Source organism: Gorilla gorilla, chromosome 4 (genome assembly GCF_029281585.2).
Source record: "Gorilla gorilla gorilla isolate KB3781 chromosome 4, NHGRI_mGorGor1-v2.1_pri, whole genome shotgun sequence".
Taxonomy (NCBI): Eukaryota; Metazoa; Chordata; class Mammalia; order Primates; family Hominidae; genus Gorilla; species Gorilla gorilla.
In genome coordinates this window covers 158,229,007-158,249,835 of record NC_073228.2, presented here as the reverse complement: position 1 = coordinate 158,249,835, position 20,829 = coordinate 158,229,007, and the positions used below count along the sequence as shown (strand labels likewise).

General features: G+C 48.7%; 1 protein-coding gene across 2 annotated transcripts in view; it reads right to left on the bottom strand.

The window, feature by feature from the left end:
* GALNT10 (polypeptide N-acetylgalactosaminyltransferase 10) overlaps positions 1–20,829 on the bottom strand; it is a 310,021-nt gene that overhangs the window by 6,205 nt on the left and 282,987 nt on the right. For both annotated transcript variants that reach the window (XM_063706890.1, XM_055387587.2), the window contains 3 exons: positions 10,544–10,651; positions 4,984–5,205; positions 1,758–1,874 (listed from right to left, as the gene is read on the bottom strand). In XM_063706890.1, coding sequence (XP_063562960.1) covers positions 1,758–1,874; positions 4,984–5,205; positions 10,544–10,651 — 447 coding nt within the window. The remainder of the gene's footprint in view (positions 1–1,757; positions 1,875–4,983; positions 5,206–10,543; positions 10,652–20,829) is intronic.

Genomic DNA, 20,829 nt, shown 5'->3' with positions numbered 1-20,829 from the left:
ACTGAATAATAACCGGCATACAATAAACTGCACACATTTAAAGTGTACAATTTGATACATCTTGACATACGTTTACACCGAGAAACCATCATCATAATCAAGGTAATGAACATACCATCACCCCGCAAAAGTGTCCTCATGCTCCTCTGTAATCTCCTCCTCCTGTCCCCACCAACCCCCATGTCCTTAGGGCAGCCACTGATCTGCTTTCTGTTTCTAGAGATTAGTTTGCAATTTCTAGAATTTTCTATAAAGGAATCATACAGTATGTATTCTCTTTTTGTGTCATTTCTTTCACTCAACATAATTTTGTTGAGAATCATCTATGTCCTAACAAACAGCATTTATCAATAATTCATTGCTTGTTATTGCTGAATTTGCACTCCAGTTCCTTGTTACAGGACATCTTGGTGGTTTCCAGTTTTTGGCTATTACAAATAAAGCTGCTATGAACATTTGTGTACAAGTCTTTGTATGGACACGTGTTTTCTTTCTCTTGGATAAATACCTAGGAGTGGGATGACTGGTTCAATGGTCAACTTTCTAAGAAACTGCCACAGTTTCCCAAAGTGGCTCTGCCATTTACACTCCCACCAGCAGCATACAGGTCCAGTTCATCCACATCTTTGCCAATCTTCAGTGTGGTCAGTCTTTTTAATAGGTGTGTGCTGGAATTTCCTTGTAATTGCAATTTCTATTTCTCTATTAACTAATGAAATTCAGCATTTTAAATATGTTTATTTGCCATTCATATACTTTTTTTGGTAAAGTATCTGCCCGCTTTAAAATTAAAAAAAATTATTGACTTTTGAGAGTTTGAGAGGATACAAGTCCTTTCATTTATATATTCTAGATACAAGTCCTTTATCAGATATATGCTTTACAAACATTTTCTTCCCATCTGTGGATTGCTTTTTATTCATTTTGAATTAGTCCAGTTTTTCAATTTTTTCTTTTATGGATTGTGTTTTTGTTGTATCTAAAATATAATTGTTTATCCCAATGTCACTCCACCCAGGCTGCAGTGCATGGCACAATCACTGTAACCTCGAACACCTGGCTTCAAGCAAGCCTCCCCTAGGCTTCCCACACTGTTGGGATTGCAGGCATGAGCCCACTATTGTCTGAGCATTGGCTCTTCCTGCAGGCTGGCTTACCCTCTGCATCCCACCCATCCTGCAGGTGAGGCTGACCATGCCCCTAGGCTCCAAGAGTCAAGGTAATGAACATACCCATCACCTCTCAAAAGTGACGGCTCTGTCCTCATCAATATGAGGACTTCCTCACCTCCTGCATAATCAGCTCAGGGACACAATTCATGGGAGCCCCAGGGCTTTTCCAGAACTCTTGGAAGGGGCATGCCTATCCATGGGGCTGTTGATGGACACATCTGCTACTATATACGAAGAGCCAGGTTGAGAATGAGGCCCGCAGAGAGGGAAGCACTCTCTTGAGAGATCCAGCAACATAATCAAGGCTTTTCAGGGACATGAGACAATAACGCACTTTTTGTTGAAGGCCATTTGGGCTGAGTGTCCATCATTTGTAACCAGAATGGTCCAGACTGATGGTTTTATTGCAATGTGAAGGAATCCCCTTTCCGCGGTGTTCAGGAAGATCTTAAAACTCATCCCCGGGGCTGACTCTTGTCATTTATCACTGACCCATGCCTCTCCCTCCCAGCTGGCCATGTCAGCACCCCAGGCTGCAGATGTTTCAGAGAACCTGGCTGCCAGTCCCTGAGGGGCAGCCCTTACCTGCATGTTGTTCCAGGCAGCCTCCCCACGGCCCCGGACGCAGCCCTCTAGCCTTAGTGGGGAGCCCAAGGCCCCGTGCTTTGTGTCTGCACACAGCCCTGTGCCCACATTTCGGATCTGAAAGGGAAAGAGGGAAGAAGTGGACCACTGAGGTGCCTTAAGGTGCCCACCGGGTCCCTGCCAGGTGAAAGGGGAAACCAAGGGGGAGACATTAGCTGGATTAAGCTTCAGATCGTCTTGATAAAGCTTGCCCTGGGCTGTTGGAAGCACCTTGAGCCTCTCAATGAAGGAAGACTCAGTCCACAGAATGTAATCCTTAAAGCACTGCTGTGTTTAGAGTATGCAGAGTCCCGGGTTGGTGGTGGGGGAGTGGAGGTGAGGAGTTGGTAAAGGACTCCCTGGCCCCACTCCTGGAGAAATTGAACCGACAGGTCCAGGAACCAGATTTTACCCCCATTCCAGGTGACCCAGGTGCAGGTGGTCCAGGGACCATACCTTGAAAGTGCCTAGAAAAGGACATGAAACCTTTGCTGTATCTCATGGACTGTCTCTGTCCCTTAGGACAGGTGAATGGCAAGAGGTGGCAGGAGGCCCCCTCACCCCCTGCTGAGATCCAAAGAACAATAGTTGCCTCTTCCCCTTCAACCATGAAGACGGGTGTGGTGGGAAGAGCACTGGTCTAGGAGTCTGAAGCCCTAGGCTGCTCACTTGCTTAGCCAACAAATACCGATTGGGCACTTACTGTGGGCAGGCCGTTGTGCTAGGTGCATAGAGTCACATCATATAGTTCCAACCTTACAGATATCAATCCTACTTTATCTGAGGGATAGGGGGCTGTGGTGGCTATGAAAATGCACCACCCAATTTCCTGTTGCAGAGAGTCTCATTGCACCCAGATCCTGTATTCTGAATCCACCACTGTGTCCACCCATGGATGGATCCCAGCCAATGGGTGAGGCAGACCCACTCTTGCGAGATGTTGAACTCCTCTGGCTGGTGATTTGGCTTGGGGACTCTTCATCAACCTGGCCAAAGCTTCCTTACAGCTTTACTGCAGTCTGGACTCTTCCTATCCCGGCTCTCCTTCCTTCCCTCACCCCTTCACAGATGTAAGACCACTGTTGTGGTCTCATGGCTCTCCTAGTCTCCCCAGGTGTCTTCATTTTTCCTCTCAAGTGTTTTAACCATAAATCTCTTGCGTGTCTAATCCCACTGTGGCATCTGCTTCTTGGAGGACTTGAACTAACACAAGTGAGGAAGCCAACAAACTAGTAAAGAGCCAAAGAGCCTCATGAGGGAAGTCCACACAGCAGTGCTCCTGCAAATTGGAGGTGATGTTGGGGTAGGCTGGCCAGGCAGCTGAGCCAGGCAAGGGCTCTGTGACTGCTGCGTGAATTTGAGCAAATCACACCTGGTGTTCCTGCCAGCCCACCATGCCTCTCCCCTTCCTCTGGTAACACCACCCTGACTTTCCATGGGGCTACTGCTCCACACGCACCCTGTGGCCAGCCATAGTGTCCATCCTACCCTTGCTTTTCGTCTTCCCCGATGGCCCCGGTGATGGGTGCAGGATCCAAGAATAAGACTTGATTCCTGCACCTTTACTGGTATACTGGGAAAGACGCATATATGTTCTGCTGGGTTGGCCAAGCAGTAGGGGTTGGTCAGCCTGAAGCTTCTAGAAGCCATTTTGATACCTTCAGCATGAGGCCAACACAAAAGGAACATGAGTTCAGCAGGAGAAGAAGAGACTGACATCATTTGAGGCCCTGGATCCAGGTTGTCTTAAGCCATAGCTGCCCCAGGCTCATATGTGAGTCAAACACAATATATTCCCTCCATTTTTTTTTTACTTTAAATTGGTCTTCTGAAAGAGCCCCAACTCTTATGCTCCCCTTTTCCAAGCTCCAACCTATCCATCTATGAATGGGTAGGTCCTCTCAGCTCAGAGACCCAGGATCCCATGGTGGCATGCTCGTCTGCTTGCAAAGACTGCTCTGCCTCGGCCAGCATGGGCCTCACGAGCCGCACCATGCGCAGTTCACAGGTCCCCATGCTCAGGAGGGCCTGGCTTGATTTAAAGCTCTGCTGCCACTGTCTTGAAATTCTGAATAATTTTATCTTTGAACTGTTTTGTAAGTGAAATCTGATGGGACAGTGGAGCGTGTGCATGAGCAGAGAAGCATGCTGTTCCTCTCTGCCCTGTCTGCATGCAGCATGTGCGAAGACACTGAATAAATAGGGGCGCTGGGGGTCCCAGAGGCCCTGCTTTCCCTTCAAACCGGAACTCGCTCTGGGTGTGCTAAGAAGGGCAACAGCATCCTAAGAAGCAGGAACGACCAACAAGTCCTGTCATGTTCTTTCTTACTTGCGTTACTGCCCCGTGTTAGCCAAGAACTTATGAAGGAAAGGGAAAGATAGGGCAACCCTTAGTTCCTTTTCTTTTTCGAGGCAGGGTCTTGCTCTGTCACCAGGCTGGAGTGCAGTGGCGTGAGCACAGCTCACTGGAACCTCGACCTCCTGGGCTCAAGCAGTTCTCCTGCCTCAGCCTCCCAAGTTGCTGCAACTACAGGCACGTACCATCACGCCTGGCTAATTTTTTTTTTTTTTTGTAGAGACAGGGTCTTCCTATGTTTCCCATAGGAAAATGTTTTCAAACTCCTGAGCTCAAGTCATCCTCCTGCTTCAGCCTCCCAAAGTGCTAGGATTACAGGCCTGAGCCACTGTGCCTGGCTCCTTAGTTCCTTTGCCTTCCAGCCCTTTCTTACTCATCAGTAAATGGAAGGTAGAGAGTGTTGGAAGAATATGCACATTATCAAGAAGTGAAGTAAAAAGCTGAGTTTGTTGTGTGCCATGTTTAGATTGTTCTGGTGAGAAATACTTATGCATGCAGCAGGTGGGAAATACAGATCATGTCATTTCACCCATTCTGAACATGAGTTACATGCTGTTAATTTGCATTTTAAATTGTCACTGCATAATATAAAGATGAAAGGTAAAATTCATGCTAATAACTTAAAGTTTTAATTTTTCTACACTGAGAACACTAACTAACAAGTAAAAATACACCATGACAAGGCTAGAGAGAGACCAGGAAAGAAAGGAAACAATTTTATATTCATGCCTTTCCTCCCTGCACTGACTTTCTACCTTTTGAACATGGGATCTGCATTTGCATTTTGCACACCCATTAAATTATGGAGCCAGCCCTGCCCTCCAGACTCACCTCCCCCCAAGCTGCAGCCGGGGGCTCCACGGGTGGGTAGAATTTGGGCAGGTCCCAGGCTATCTTCGTCATAAACCACTTGAAACTCTTGCAGTTAAGGGAGCTGCGGAGCTTTTTCTGGACTGCGACATCCCCAGCGGAGAGGTGGCGGTATTCAGGCCGGCGCTGGTAAATGTACTCTGCGTACTCATCCATCCACACTTCGGCCACCCGCTTAAGGTTCTATGGGGCAAGAAGCAGTGGAGGGGTCAGTCTTTCCAAGAAGCCAAAGCCAGGCAGTGGGGTGAAAAGGGTCCTGGCAGGTCGAGGTCAACCCTTCTTATTTTATGTTGCATCAAAAATCCCAGCCCCACCGTGAGTTTAGGCCTTCTGTGTTTCTATTTATCATTATGCATGTTTTAAGGGCTTCACAGCTTATAGTTGGCCCATAGGCTGCTGTTGTTTTGCCTGCCCATCTTCCATCCCATCTTCTTCTAGCGATAGCCCCCACTGATTTTCCTCTGGGGAGCCACCCCGTCTCCCTGTCAGCTCATGTGGCAGGAGGAAAGGCATGGACCCAGCCTGGCTAATGTGAATACAGGCGCCCCTGGTGCAGGGGCTGGTCAAACAGCAGACCCATTCCCTAAGCCCCACCAATCACAACCAACAGGCATCAGCCTTGGGATTTTTGCAGGAACTATTGGAAGAATCGCTCTGTTTCTGCTTGGATTGCTGGGTAAGACAGGATGCCAGCCAGAGCTGCTGGGCCATATGGCCTCCAAGGAGAGACAAGGAGAGCCTGTCCAAGGATGAAATCAACCCAGAATGAAGCAGAGTGGAGGGCTGGATCCAGGAATGCATTCCGCCTTTTAACACCAGAATCCAGCCATGTCTGAAGCTAGAGCTACCTTGGACTTTCCAGTTACAGAAGCCTGTATATTCTTTCTTCGCTAAGCCAATTTGATTTGGCTTTTTGTCATTTTCAACTGAGAGTTTTGACCAAGTTATGTGATAAAGGCAAATTATAATTTGAAACCAAAAGGTGTAATTCCATCAGCAGCTGGAATTTCTAATAATCCTTTGAGGTGCAAAGGTTGCTGCTACTTTCATCATGAAGCACAAAGATAATCAGTTTTAAAAAATGACAGCCACACGATTGGCAAGCAGAGGCAGCAGGTGAGGAAAGTGTTTGTGAGTAGACTTGGGGACAGAGGAAGAGGGAATTCTTACGTATGTGATGAAAATTCCTGATTCCATCTGCAGTGTAGACCCCACCCAGTGAGAACTTCTGATATGTGATATATCTGAGAGCAAAACTTCAGGGTTCAGGGGAAATTCTCTGCTCCAAAACATCTTTCTTCAACCCCTGGCTGTTGTCCCCCCACCCCAATTTTAACTCTTCGGTTTTACCTCCTTTGTAAGTTTTTTCCCTATTGCAATCTAAAATTTCCTCTGAAAGGTTAAAGGGGAGTTAGCAGTTTAAGCTGTTATCAGTCATTTGCACCTCAGTGTGAAGGTCTGCTCTAGGAGCAGAAGGTCAGGCAGGGGTCCCAAATGTTTAAATGTCTTCTATAAAGAGCCGGATAGTGAATACTTAGGCTTTGCAGACCATATGGTCTCACCTCTGATGTAGCTATAAAGCAGCCATAGACACCATATAAATGGTGTGGCTGGGTTCCAGTAAAACTTATGGATACTGAAATTTGATTTTCATGTATCACAAAATATTCTTCTTTTGATTCCCATTCCCTGTAATGATTTAAAAATGTAAAAACCATTCTTAGGTCACAGGTCATACAAAAACAGGCTGCTCACTCTGGAGTAATGGAGAAGGAAGCCAACATGAGGGAGGCCCCCGCACTGGAGACAAAATTCACCAGTTCCCCCATTTTGCTGGCTCTGAGTTGGGGACCAGGAAACAGCTGAATTTCCTTGTTGCTACCTAGTTCTTCCTGAGTGCTGAAGAGTCCACAGTGGGTTAGAAAACAGCTCAGGAACAGTGTTTATCCCCACCAGGCCCCTGCACAGAAAAGGCTGTGTTTAATTTAAAACTGTGCTAGAGGAAGTTGAAGGCCTAACAGAGACTGTCTACATGAACACTCTGAAATACAATATTTCCTCTGCTTTTTCCAGTATGTCCACCAGGCTCTTTTGGCTCACTGTCTAACCTGCTCGAGTCACAGAGGTAATGAGGGTAGTTTCACTCCAACTGAAAACAAGTCTGGACACTCTGACCATGGCCAGACTGGTTAAGAATGATACTGAAATTTACCAGTGTCATTCTTAAAGGATTGAATAACATCATATTTTAATTCTAATTCTAATTACCATTTTAATTAATATTGCATAATTGTATCTTCCAGACACAGCTTGAAAAGCTCTTTCTCCCAGATTTTGAACTTTTTTGCTACAGTTCACTGTTTGCACCAAAGGAAATGACTTTACACTTATTTCTCTCACATCTCCCCTTGTTAGAGACATAAAAAGGACCTTGGGATTTCAGTGGGCTTCGGGCTCCTCATACCTCTACTCTCAACACCTTCCTACTTCCGAGTCCCAGTCCTGTCTGAGGCCCAACTGTACTTCTTGTGCTTGGATTACAGAGATTTGCCTGGATCCTTGGAGTAAGTCTCCATTTTTGTTTCACCAAGTTTGAGTAGTTTCTGTTACTGCCTTCCCTAAGATCCTTTTTCCAGAGGCAAAGATAAGAAAGATTTCAGCAAGTTTAGTAAACAATGTAAGACTGGCTACTTGTTCCTGAGGCAGGCAAGCTGGTGGACAGCTCATCCTTCCTGAACTGCTTCTACCTCAAGGCTGTCTGGCTGTTTGTCCTTCTGGAGTCCGTACAATCTCAGTTTCTCTCTCTATCTGGCTCTCTCAGAGCTATTAGGACAACTCTCAAATCTATCAAAATGATCATCTAGGGGACAATGCTCTAGAAGGCTTAGGATGTGGTTGTTAAAACATTGAGCACTTTTTTTTCCCCCCAGGATGGAGTCTTGCTCTGTCGCTCAGGCTGGAGTACAGTGGCTCGGTCTCGGCTCACTGCAACTTCTGCCTCCCGGGTTCAAGCCATTCTCCTGCCTCAGCCTCCCTAGTAGCTGGTATTACAGGCGCACACCACCACGCCTGGCTAATTTTTGTATTTTTAGTAGAGATGGGGTTTTGCCATGTTGACCAGGCCGGTCTTGAACTCCTGACCTCAGGTGATCCGCCCGCCTTGGCCTCCCAAACTGCTGGGATTACAGGCATGAGCCACCACGCCCGGCCCACTGAACAAATATTTTACATGTGGTCTGCAAGTAATTGAGGGTTGTTAGTCACCATAATAAAAGGCCGCACCTGATTCAGGCATCTCTGTGGTTCTGCGAACCTACACATAATCAGACCTGATGGATCACAGAGTCCCTGGGGAAGAAGCCATGAGGCACCACTCAGATTGTTAAGTGGCTTAAAGCCAAACACAGGACGCTGCTTCAGTACAGATAGGTAAAAGAGAAATACGTTAAAATGCCTAAACACAGAATTTAGATAAGACTTTTAAATACATGTTCCAGTCTTTATTGTTAATATTGATGCTAACACTAATAATAGCAGTCACTGTTTATGGAACAATTGCTATGTGCCAGGTACCTGTCAGACCTACACGGGTTTGAATTCTGGCACTAGTTGCTTAATGTTTCCATCGCCAACATCACATTTCATGTTCCCCATCCCTAAAATGGGGTTAAAAACAAGTGAGAATTAAGTGAGATAAGTAAAATGCTTTGCATGCCTGGCTCGAAGGGAATTTTTATAAGTGTTACTACAGTTAGCTCTTATCCACTGAATTAATCTATAATAATGGTTCTATAACAAGCAGGAGGCGGTAATGTCTCTTTATCAGGTGGGCCTTTAAAAAAAAAAAAACAACAGCAGCAACAACAACAACAACAAACTTTCTTTGAGACATGGTCTCGTTTTGTCACCCAGGCTGGAGTGCAGTGGCACACACAGCTCACTGCAGCCTCGACCTCCCTGGCCCAAGTGATCTTCCCACCTCAGCTTCCTGAGTAGCTGGGACTACAGGCACACACCACTGCGCCCGGCTATTTTTATTTTTAGGTGAGCCTTATCAACAACAGCTCTGCAGAGGAAAAGAATGCTTTAGGGTTGCTCCTGGTCTGGAGTTGGAGTGTCCCCATGGTCCCTTGTAGCCGGAAGAGTCGCAGTCTTGGGCGTACCGAGAGAGCGTGCGCTTTTCCTGCCTGGCACCCTCCTCAGGGATCGCCAAATGGCCTTTCAGAAGAACGCGATTCCTGCTTCAAGGGACTGAACCTAGAACCTACCCCCCGCCCGTGTCGGATGGGGCTGTGGGCAGCGCGGATGCTGGTGAGGGCGTCGTTAGGCTCTGCTACCACTGGAGGGCACTGCCGGCTCTCCTTTCCCTCCACGCTGCCCCCGACACTTCCCGGAGCTCAGCTCCGACCCACTGATGGCTCTCAGGGAGACACACGGCCTCTTTGAGCCTCTCGGCTTTCCTTGTAAGTCACAGGACAACGCTCTTCTAGGTCCCGGGGGCTGCAATTCTACATGTCAAGGTTGTCAAGTGGAGGAGGAAGCAGCGCCCTGGACAGGAGGCAGTGCGGACTAATGCCAACCCGGCCAGCACCGGGGTCTCCTGGCCGGGGCGGGGCTCACAGGCTCCCCAGAGGGAAAGCTGTGCGGGGGTCCTTTCCAGCTTCCCCGCAAGGCTCTTTCTATCCTCTGGGGACCCTCCCTCCTCTTCATTTTTCTTTTGTGGTCACCTGGATTTATTTATTTTTTTCCGAATACATTTAATATCAAAACCAAAAACAAACTCTGGCTAACAGATTTCCATTTGCAGCCAGTGGCCAATTTAATTGAAGCAATGATTGACAGAAACCATTTTAAGGCAATGAAACAGTTTGACATGCAGAGGTTTTGGCAGTAAGAGTAGACAGGGGGTGAGGAGAAGAGAAAGACACTGACATTTATGAAGCCCACCTCCCCTCCAGAAATTTAGTACGCAAGCTTTCCCAAACACACCACACCACACCACACCACCTGTATTAGTATTTATCTAACATGTTTTTTTACATCACCTCTGGTCTAACTTTGCACCTACTTTAGCTGTATGCTAAGTAATAATATCTGTGAAATTACAGGTTAGCTACACGAATACACATTAATTTAGAATCCACATTAACTTAAACACATGAACAAGAAAACATTCCTGTGTTTGCTGCCTAAGATCGTCTCCTCTGTCACACTTTGGGAAACAGTATCACCTCCTTAATTCTCCTGGCAATGCTGGGAGTTGGAAAGAATTAGCTCTCTTTAAACAAAGGAGGAAACACAGGTTCAGAGGACTTAAGCAACCCTCCCCAGGTCACATAGCAATGAATGGTTAAGTAGGGATTTAAGGGAGTTCTTTTAAATCAGATTTCACCTGGAGAATGGGAGGCACATCCTCAAACCCAGAGATCACATAACACAGTCTAGGGCCCCAGGGTGCCTCAGTGCAGCTGATGGTCCTAGGCCAACCCCTTCTACCCCCCAAGGAAAGCCACCACCTTACCCGGGCCAGGCTGACTCCGGCCGGGACCTTGTAGGGCACATACTTCCTGTAGATATGGCCCACCCTGGAGCAGGGGATGTCCTCCATGCGGCCCCCACACATCCACACCTGCATGGCAAGAAGGAAGAGAGAGGATGACGTTTCTGCTTCCAGTTCACCATCCCGCCAGGCCAGCATCCCTTAGTGCACTCAGCAAAAGCATCAGCCTGGATTCTCTGCTGAAGCCTGGATCACAGACCTAATGACATGGGAAAACACAGTAATATAATAACAGCGGTAAAAACAGCTGACAGCACTGAGTGCTTACCATTGCCACACACGATGCTAAGATGGTCACATGCACAACCACACTTAAGCCTCATCAGAAAACCTATAAAGTAGGTAGTAACATTTTACAGATGCTGAAATGGAGGCTCAGAGAAGCTAAGAAATGTGACTCAGGTCACAGAGTAAGTGGTGGAGCCAAAATTTAAACCCTGTTTTAGCTGACTTCAGAGTCTGAGCTCTAATCCACTATGGAGTGCTGTGTTGAGAATTCTAGGGTGGCATCGGGGGATCAGTGGGAAAGACCATGGTGATCACAAAGTGACATCAGCCACAGCATAAGTAGTCAAGGTGGCACACAGGTTCCGTAGATTTACTGTCACATATTTATTTTCCTCCTGGATCTATGAGCCTCTTGCTGGGTCTCCCTGAGCAGTTCCGTCAGCCTCCCTGCCCTGCCTTCTCTGAGTCTGGCTTGCTAGGCTGTGCAGCTGGGTCTTGCCGCAGTGTGGGATCTGATGGTTCTCTTTGCCTCCCTCTCCCAGGGAGGAGTATTTGACATCACAGAGAGCTCCTGAGTTTGCCCACTGGTCTGATAGCAACTTGGGAACGTGAACATGTACAGCCAATACTGACTCATACCCACTGAGGGGCCCAGCCTACACAGACCCTCCTTGGGAGGCCTGGGTTTGAATCCTGGCTCAGCCACTTACCCACTTGATGACTTTGGCCTACACAGACCCTCCTTGGCAGGCCTGGGTTTGAATCCTGGCTCAGCCACTTACCCACTTTATGACTTTGATTAAGGTACTTAACTTCTCTGAGACTCAGTTTCCTGTAAAGAAATAGAGGAGGCAGGACTGGAAGATGAGATATTGTGTGTAAAAGGGTTTAGCACAAGATCTGGTGCATACTCAGGACACAGCAGTGAATCAGTCAGCCGAGGCCCCAGCCTCCGAAGTGGCCTCACAATCCCTGCCTCCTCGCATTTGTGCCCCTGTGTAGATGCCTCCCAGTGAGTCACATGAGGACTGACCTGTGTAACCCACAGGATACTGCAGAAATGACGGTCATAAAGATGCCGTGGCTTCCACCTTTCTCTGTGGGACCGCTGGCTTTGGAGGAGCCAGCTGCCATGTTTGAGGACACCCCAGCCATGCTGTGGAGAGGTCCATGCGGTGAGAGCTGAGGCCTCCTGCCCACAGCACTAATTTGCCAGCCAGGTCAGTGAGCCACCGAGAAGCAGAGGTGGTGGTCACAGTCAAGCCTGCAGATGACTGTGGCCCTGGCTCATGGCCTGACTATTCTCCTATGCGAGACCCAAGGTGGAGCTACCAAACCAAGCCACTCCCAAATCCCTGGCCTAGGGAAGCGCTGCCATCATAACTGTGTATTGTGTTAAGATGGATTCTGGGGGTAATTTTTCCTGGCATAGGTAACTAACATGGGAGATGGTTTCAGGTGGCGACGGCAGAGCAGGGCCATTGCATAGATTCGTTGTGGGGCTGTATGGGATGTGAGAGATGCTACTTTATGCTCCCCAGTCAGGGAAAGCCTCACTTCGGAAGGGATGTTTGAGGTGGAACCAAGAAGGTGAAAGTAAAGGCAAGGGAACAGGTGGGAGAAGAGCAAGTGCAAAGGCACCAGGGCAGGGCCAAGCTTGGCATAATCAAAAAGAAAGCCAGGGCAGGAGCAGAGGGAGAAAGGGGAAGAGGGACGGGAGGGGAGGCCAGAGAGGCGGGCAGGGCTCCCGCAGGGGCCTCACGGGGCAGAACAAGGAGTCTTCACAAAAGGTCTTCAGTGAGGGAGACACACAATCCACTTACGTCTTACAAAGATGACTCTGCCTGTGGGGTGGAGAACAGCCTGATGGGGCAGGCCTGGGGGAGAGTAGGCCCAGGAGGCTCTTGCAGTCGTCCTGATATGAGGCCATCCTGACCCTGGGTGAGGGGTGCTGAGGCGATGGGGGGACACAGCTGGATTCAGGACATTATTATGAATCTCGCTACCATAGTCTCTCATTTGTGGAATGGGGGGCAGGAATGGGGACATCTGCAAACCAGATTCTGTGCAAAAGTGCTCTTTTCAGTTGGAACTGCTCGATGAGGTCGTGGGGATTGGGCTTCATGTCTTGATTAATTCAGGGGCTCTAGAAGGGCTTGCTCTTCCACCTGGCTCCTAAAAGGTCCTTTGTCCCCCACTACTTCCTGCTGTCTCCATCCCCAGCCCTGATATACTCTGGCCCTCCCGAGAGGGGATGTGCACAGGGCTGCAATTAGTGGAAGTGCTGCCTGGAGAAATGCAATTATATTCTGATCTTGGGGGAGAAAAAAAAATCCAGCCAGTCAATAGAACAGAACATTGGTCTCGAGATAATGGGCTCCTGATGGTAGATTAATGTCAAGGCCAAACCAAGAAGTTTATTTTCAAAGCAGGAGATATTGATCAGGTGCCAGCATCCCATAACAATAACTCTTCCTTTATACAAAGTGATTGATGTGGAAGTGATGCTTTTGCCTGGCGGGTATTGCCCAGGTCGCTGCTGGGCTGCCCTCTGTCTTTCAGGTGGTGCAGTGGCCCTGAGCAGGTGGGACACCTTACCCTGCTCTATTTCTGAACGTCTCCCGGGCAGTTGACCAGGTCGGCATCCAGCTTCCTTGTCTTCATATTAAACTCGCATTAGCTAATGAGGCTGTGTGTCCAGCTCTGCTTGGCAGAGGCACCTAACTTTATGCAGGTGGATGATAAATTTCCAAATCCTTCTCTTTGCTGTGACCTCTGGTTTCTTTGGCCCCAATCATGCTGGCCATCAGCCTGAAGGTTCCTGAGGGACCAGGGTGACCCTGATATGTTGGGAGGCTTGAGGCATCCAGGATGGCCTCAGATTCCTGGGATGTCTGGAGGGTTTGGTCAGTGGGTTTACTCCATGGCTTCCCTGCCCAGCACAGGATGCCCTGGTGGCCGACTCTGAATGTGAACTACCCTCAGGAAGACAGACATCTGTTCAGATGAAGCTGCTTCACTCCTGGGTCCTTTGAGAGCATCCCAGTGCAGGCCACGCCCATCACTTCAGAATGTCCTCTGGCCTGACCAAGAGCCCCGTGCAGCCCTCCACCCTCACCTCATTCCACTCACTTCTTGCTCACCACACCCATTGACTCACCTCACAGACTCCTCCCTCTGCCTGGCTACCTCCTACTCATCCTTCAGGTCCCCTTAAGAGCCACCTCCTCAGGGGCTTCTCACCCTTTTATACCTACACACAGCATCTTGCTTCATTGCCTTTTACCAGAAGTGCAATATTAATTATTCACGGGATTATGTCCCTGGTCTAATCTCCCTGCAATGGGCATCTGTTGTTTTTGCCTGTCCAGTGCACCTTCTCCCTATTGGGGACTGTCCTCCCAACTGCTCCACCTGGGGCCTGTGACCCAGGATGGCCAGCTGGAGCACCCAACCTCCTGGGCTCTGGAGCTGCTGTAGGGCAGGGTAATGGGGTATATTTAATGGTCGCCACACATGCTGCTGCTTGATGTGATGGCCACACACTTTCTCTGGGGGAAGAGCAAAGTGGACAACACACTGCAGCTGCCAGTGATCACCTCTGCACTACAAAGTAAGGGAGGGCCTGTCTGTGAATGCAGCAAGCACCGGGCAGGGCAGTCCCAAGAGAGGGAAAGAGACACCTGTTTGAGCACCTGGAAGCAGTCCTGTTGAAGACAGCCCCTCACCCCCACCCCCGCCATGGCTTTTCTTGGCTACGGCTAGTTTAAGATGATTTGTCACTTTTATTTCTTTTCGAGACAGGGTCTCCCTCTGTCACACAGGCTAGAGAACAGTATCACAATCACTGCTTACTGAAGCCTTGACCTCATGGGCTTAAGTGACCCTCCTGCCTCAGCCTCCCAAGTAGCTGGGGCCACAGGTGTGTGCCACCATACCTGGCTATCTTTTTTTTTGTAGACATGGGGGTCTCCCTGTGTTGCCCACACTGGTCTTGAACTCCTGGGCTCAAGCAATCCTCCCACCTCGACCTCCCAAAGTGCTAGGAATACAGGCATGAGCCACTGCACCCAGCCTTTCTGTCACTTTTAACATTAAGAGTCCTTACCAACCCCTCTGTGCCCTGCCAGACTCAGGGCCAGTGTTGGCAGGGGTCTCGTCTGTTGTATTTGCCATTGGACCCCCAGTGCCCAGCACAGTGCTCTGCCCGTAAGAGGCACTCGGTCATGAAGGAGGAGGTGAATCAAGACTGATTCAGTCTTGAGCATAGGGACTTGACTAGAGAGAAAGATGACCTCATTTTGTCATCCATTCTTCAGTCACTGGCTCCAGGGATGAACTGTCTTTTTTGCTTCCAGTAATCCTAGCAACAATATAAGTCATGAGCAGGGAGCCCGAGGTTTCCTTGTTTCTTGGGCAGAAGGCACCATTGCCATCTCTTTCGGGCTGGATCCTGGCTGGGTTTGTCTGGGGTGAAGTGGAACAGATGTAGGAGGCCAGAGAGAGCATCGCCGTCATGCTCCTGGCTTGCTCACCTCCCTCTTGTGACAAACAACTCTCAACTCTGCCATGGAGAGACAGGATCCCAAGACAGGAGGGGACTCTCCTTCCAAGGACGTGCTAGGGGGGTGGTGCTAGCCACAGATCCCAGGCCCTGTGGTTCTGCTCATGGCCCAGGTCACTTGTCCTTTGTATCTTTAGGCTCCTCCCTTTCTTCACAGCAGAAGTAGTGACCATCCAAGACCCAGACAGACCCTGCAGACACTGCAGCCTGACTCCCCTCATACCAATCCTCATACCACGAATGCCTGCTATGTGACCTCCTGCAGGTCATTGAACCTGGGAGCCTCACTCTCCTCAACTGTGATGTGGGGATGATGATGGCTGTTGAGATGGCACAAGACAGTGTGTGGAAAGCTCTTAGCTTGGTACCTGGCTCTTAGAGAACCGGATGAATGTTAGTCATTTCTACTTGCAGAAGGACGAGAAACACCACCACCCTGAAATTACAGAGCGCCTGCCCTCTGCCAAACAACATCAAGTTTTTTCACCCTATGGCCTGATTTCCCAAATGGAGAGACTGAAGTGCAAAGAGAGGAAGTATTTTTTCTTAACTAACGGTGGCAAAACCTGCAAGTGACCAAGAGAATGATATTATTATGAATCTCGCTACCATATTCTCTCATTTGTGGAATAGGGGGCAGGAATGGGGACATCTGCAACCCAGATTCTGTGCAAAACTGCTCTTTTCAGTTGGAACTGCTCCATGTGGTCATGGGGATTGCGCTTCCTGTCTTGATTAGTTCAGGGGCTCTAGAAGGGCTGCTCTTCCACCGGGCTCCTAAAAGGTCCTTTGTTCCCCACTACTTCCTGCTATCTCCACCCCCAGCCCAGACATACTCTGATGGGGCAGGTGGGGTGGGGCAGGGTCCCTGTATACCATTTGGGGCCTGGCCACCCAAGAGCACTGTCCTCTCACCCAAGAGGCAGGAGCAGAGTCCAGCTGGGGGCAAAAAGAATGGGAGCTCCAGGGATGGCAGCAGCTGGATCATCTTTGACCAGGAACCCATCTTGTTCGAGATGCAGACAAATATAGGCCACCGAGATGACATTTTGCAGTTCCTCTCCTTGTGTTGCTGTCAGCTTTCTCCCTGCCCTGTCCCTTCAACTCCCACCCCTGTAGGGGGATGCAGCTGTCTGCTCTGGGTCCCTTGCTGCTCCACCACAGGAGTTCCCAGCACAGGAGTTCCCAAACATATCCTGCCAGCTTGTTTCCAGGCCCCTTTCACTGCCCCTGTGGCAGTCTTCTCATAGAAGCACCATGCCTCTAGACAAGTACAAATCTAATTGTGAAAGCCTGTTCCCCATTCATTTTCATTGCTGCTTTGATTTATTTTATTAGCAAACTTCTTTTGTGTGATGACAGGCTTCATTACAGTGCCTATAAAAGACAATTACCCGCTCTTATCTCCTAAACTGAGGGGGAAAGAAACGAGTGGTGATGTGCATTGGGAAAACACAATGGGACCCAGAAAGAGAGCGCAGTGGAAGGGATCGTCCATGGAGGGGAACCCGAGAGGGCAGGGGCTGGGGCAGAGCTTCTCTCTGTTGAGGAAATGGCTACCTGGAAGCTAGCCAGGAATGTCACGGCACCCGACCTGCCCAGAGATAAGGAAAAGACTGGCAGCTGGCCACGGCTTTTGCCGTTGGCATCTCAGCTGAGGACCCCTATGAAGTTCAAACCCTAATCAGTTGCATTTGGGGGAAAGACTATACTAATAATTGCCACCAATCATTCAGCATTCACTGTGTGCTTAGGAGGCACATAGGGTAGCGGTTAGGAGCTTGGTTCTGGAATTAGAACTGAGGTCCCACGCAGGCTGTTAAGCAAGTTTTATAAGTCTGAAAGCCTCAGTTTCCTCCTCTGCAAAATGGGAAAAATTACCGTGCCTACCTCCTTAGGGTTGTGGTGAGGCTAAAATGAGGTAATGTAGAAGCTCAGAGGACACCGTGAGCTATCCGTATGGTGTCTTGTGGGCACGTGGCCCATCGCTACTGGTGGAGGGCGTTGCATGAATGCTACACAATTTCCCGCTGAAAAGAAACTCATATTATTTTGAATGTATTAGTTTGTTTTCAACAAGATATTGTTTCAAGAAGTATCACCACCATGAAAGGACAACCTCAGTCATGCTGGTTTTGGATGTTTACTGGATGCGGTTGGTAAAAAAAAAAAAAAAAGTAGAAAAGAACAACTTTAGTTTTAAATTTACTTCTAAATTTAAGCTGTATTTATTTTTGAGACAGAGTCTTGCTCTGTTGCCCAGGATGGAGTACAATGGCACAATCTCGGTTCACTGCAACCTCCGGCTCCCAGGTTCAAGTGATTCTCCTGCCTCAGCCTCCCGAGTAGCTGGGATTACAGGTGCCCACCACCATGCCCAGCTGATTTTTGTATTTTTAGTAGAGACAGGTTTTCCCCATGTTGGCCAGGCTGGTCTCGAACTCCTGACCTCCAGTGATCCACCCTCCTTGGCCTCCCCAAATGCTGGAATTACAGGTGTGAGCCACCGCGCCCAGCCTAGTATTTTTATATGATACAGTTTTAAGCATATGTGCATCTAAATTAATAAATTAAACATAGGACTATCTCAACAATATCCTTAAGTGTTTATAGTTAGTTACTTCCCCAACAAGGGCGAGATGGTTACTTTACATTAGGTTTTGACTCAGATTTGGAAATACAGCAATCTCATAGCAACCCAGCGAGGGAGGCATGATCACACCCTTTACACATGAGGAAACCGAGGTTTACTTAACACTTTCCCCAGGGTTGCCCAGTGCATAAATGGCAGAACCCAAAATGGAACCTGGGGTTGGGTCAGAACTAGGCAGATCTGAGAGTTCCACAGAGACTGTGTTTTCCTAAGGTCTGGACCCACCCTATCATGGTCTTCCTCAAAGATCCCTAACAGCACTTGTATTGTCTGCAGAACAAAGGGGTCACCCTTGGCTTGCAATCAAGCCCTCTGCCACCTGCTCCCATCTATCACCTCCTACCGTCTCCATACCTGCTGGACTCCCTATGTGGATGCTGCTGACAACTGGCTGCAATGCATTCACTTTTCTGCCCCAGGGGCTTGTGAATTTTTCTTTCTGTGACTGTTGAAACCCCAAACAAACATTAATTATCTAATTCATTTATTCATTCATTCATTCATTCATACATGATCTGGTCATTGGTCAGGTTTGTTCTAAAAACCATGCTGGAAAAAATGGAACAGAAACGAACTGCCAAGGGTGGACCAAAGATATAGAGCCTTGAAAGCCGGGTGAAGGTATTGGAACTTGTTGGCCAACCTGCCAACCAACCTGCCCATTTACTCTGTCCTTCCACACCCACGCCTGAGCATCCTCTCTGCACAACCTCCCACCTATTCATTACAGCTGCGATTTTCAACCTTGAGCCTCATCGGAAGCACCTGCAGGGCATGTTGAAACACAGCTGGCTGGGCTCCACGGCAGCCTCTGACTCAGCAGCCTGGGGTGGAGCCTGATAATTTGCATTTCTAATAAGTTCCCCGGTGATGCTAATGCTGCTCGTCCAGGGTTCACACCTTGAGAGCCACCGCATACTGGAATGGTGACAGCGTCTCAGGTGACTGTGCCTGCCAGTTCACACTATATTTCCTAACAGCCCTGTGAATTTGGGATTATTGGTGCCCCTCTGTAGATGGGGAAATAAAAGTTCAGGAGAAAGGGCAGATGAGTCCAAGATCTCACAGAGAGTTTGTTCCAGAACAGGGCCTAGAGCCAAGGCCTTTTGACCTGTCTTGCCATCCTCTTTCCACTCTTGTCTTCCTGCAACCACAGCCCGATCACAATAACCACAACCATGCTGACATTAACAGCTATCATTTAGTGAACATTTATTATGTTCCAGGCACTGAGCTAAGCTTTTAATATATTTTGGCTCATATCATGCTCACAACTGCACTATGAAGTAAAGATTATTCTATCCCCTAAATAATATAAAGAGGAGAGGTTAAGTCACTTTCCCAAAGTCACACAGCAGCTAGCTCATTGAATTTGCACTAGAACCCAGGCAGTTTGATGCTGAAGCCCATCTGTGTAATACTGTGCTGTTCTGCCTCCTTACCTGAGGGTTATGATCAGAACAGCTGCCACTTATTGAGTGCCTCCTCTTTGGTTAGCTCTAGGCCAAATATACATATCATCCCATTTAGTTCTTACAACAAACTTTTGAAGAAGTTATTTTATTACCACTTTTAGGGATGAAAAATCCAAGGCACCATGAGGTAGGTGTGTGCTGGTTAGGGAGTAACATACACACAGGCGACCCTCGGGCCTTTGAGCCGTCTCCTTGGAGGAGTGGTGGGAGAAGCAGGCTCCACAGGCAGGGACACTCATGGAATTTCAAATGACTTGCCGAGAATCATGAGCAGAATGCCTTCCCTGTTTCTAGCAGACGGCTCTTGCAAAGGCTGGGCATATGTGGCCCCAGGACAAAAATGCTGCATGTATCAGAGCATATTTCCATCATCCTTGGATAACACAGGGAAAGGAAGAAATGAGGACCAGGTTCCTGGCAGCCATGCTGCAGCTGTCCGAGGCAGAGGGTGCTGGTAGCGGCAGGGAAAAGGATGGGGAAATGCATTGCCATATAGTTGCCTGATGGTGGCCCTGGATATCCTTCTGGTGCTTGGGCTGGCCTTTGGCAATCATTTCTCCCTCCTGTGTGGCAACTTAACCCCTCTCAGGGCTGGTCCTGACCTCTGGGCCCTTCCTGGAACACGGGCCTCTCTTTAGACTGGATACACCTTTTCTCTACTCCTACCACCAGGCGGAATGAGATGAGCACTGGGCTTGGAGCCAGGGCATCTGGGATTTAGCCTTGGCACTACCACCTTCCGGCGGAGGGACCCTGCCCAGTCACCTAACTGCTCTGGGCCAGGTTGCAATATCACCCTTGCTCAGCTTCTGGGTGTGTCCTGCCTTCTTTTCACACGTCCTGTTTCACTTAGTCTTCTTGATAACACTGAGTTTTATGGAAAAAAAAAAATCATTTTTTTTTTTTAAGTCTGTTCACGTAGCCTGGGACTGGGCTAGCCTTTCAGTAACCATATCAGTATCACACAAAGCGAACCCCAGTCTCCTCTGAGTCTTCATTCCTCTACCCAGAGAATGGGTTTTCCTCTCAGAACAAGCTCAAAGACCTTCCTGACTTCTGCAGGGGAGGGTGTCCTCCCTCTCGTCCCCTCACATGGCTTTCTATCGCTCCCTTGCTCCTGCAAGCCTGCCTCATGGAACCCTCAGACCAATCTCCATTTTGCCAAGGACGGTGGGGCCCACCTCTGCCTCTTGGAGCAGACCCTGCAGAGTTGCTCTTGGCGGCCTCAGGCCTTCCCTGGGAGTCTCTGCACTGCTGACTTGTGCAGAATCTCATCTCAGAGCTTGCAAATGGCCCAAACAATGTGCTGGAATGTATATGGATAGGG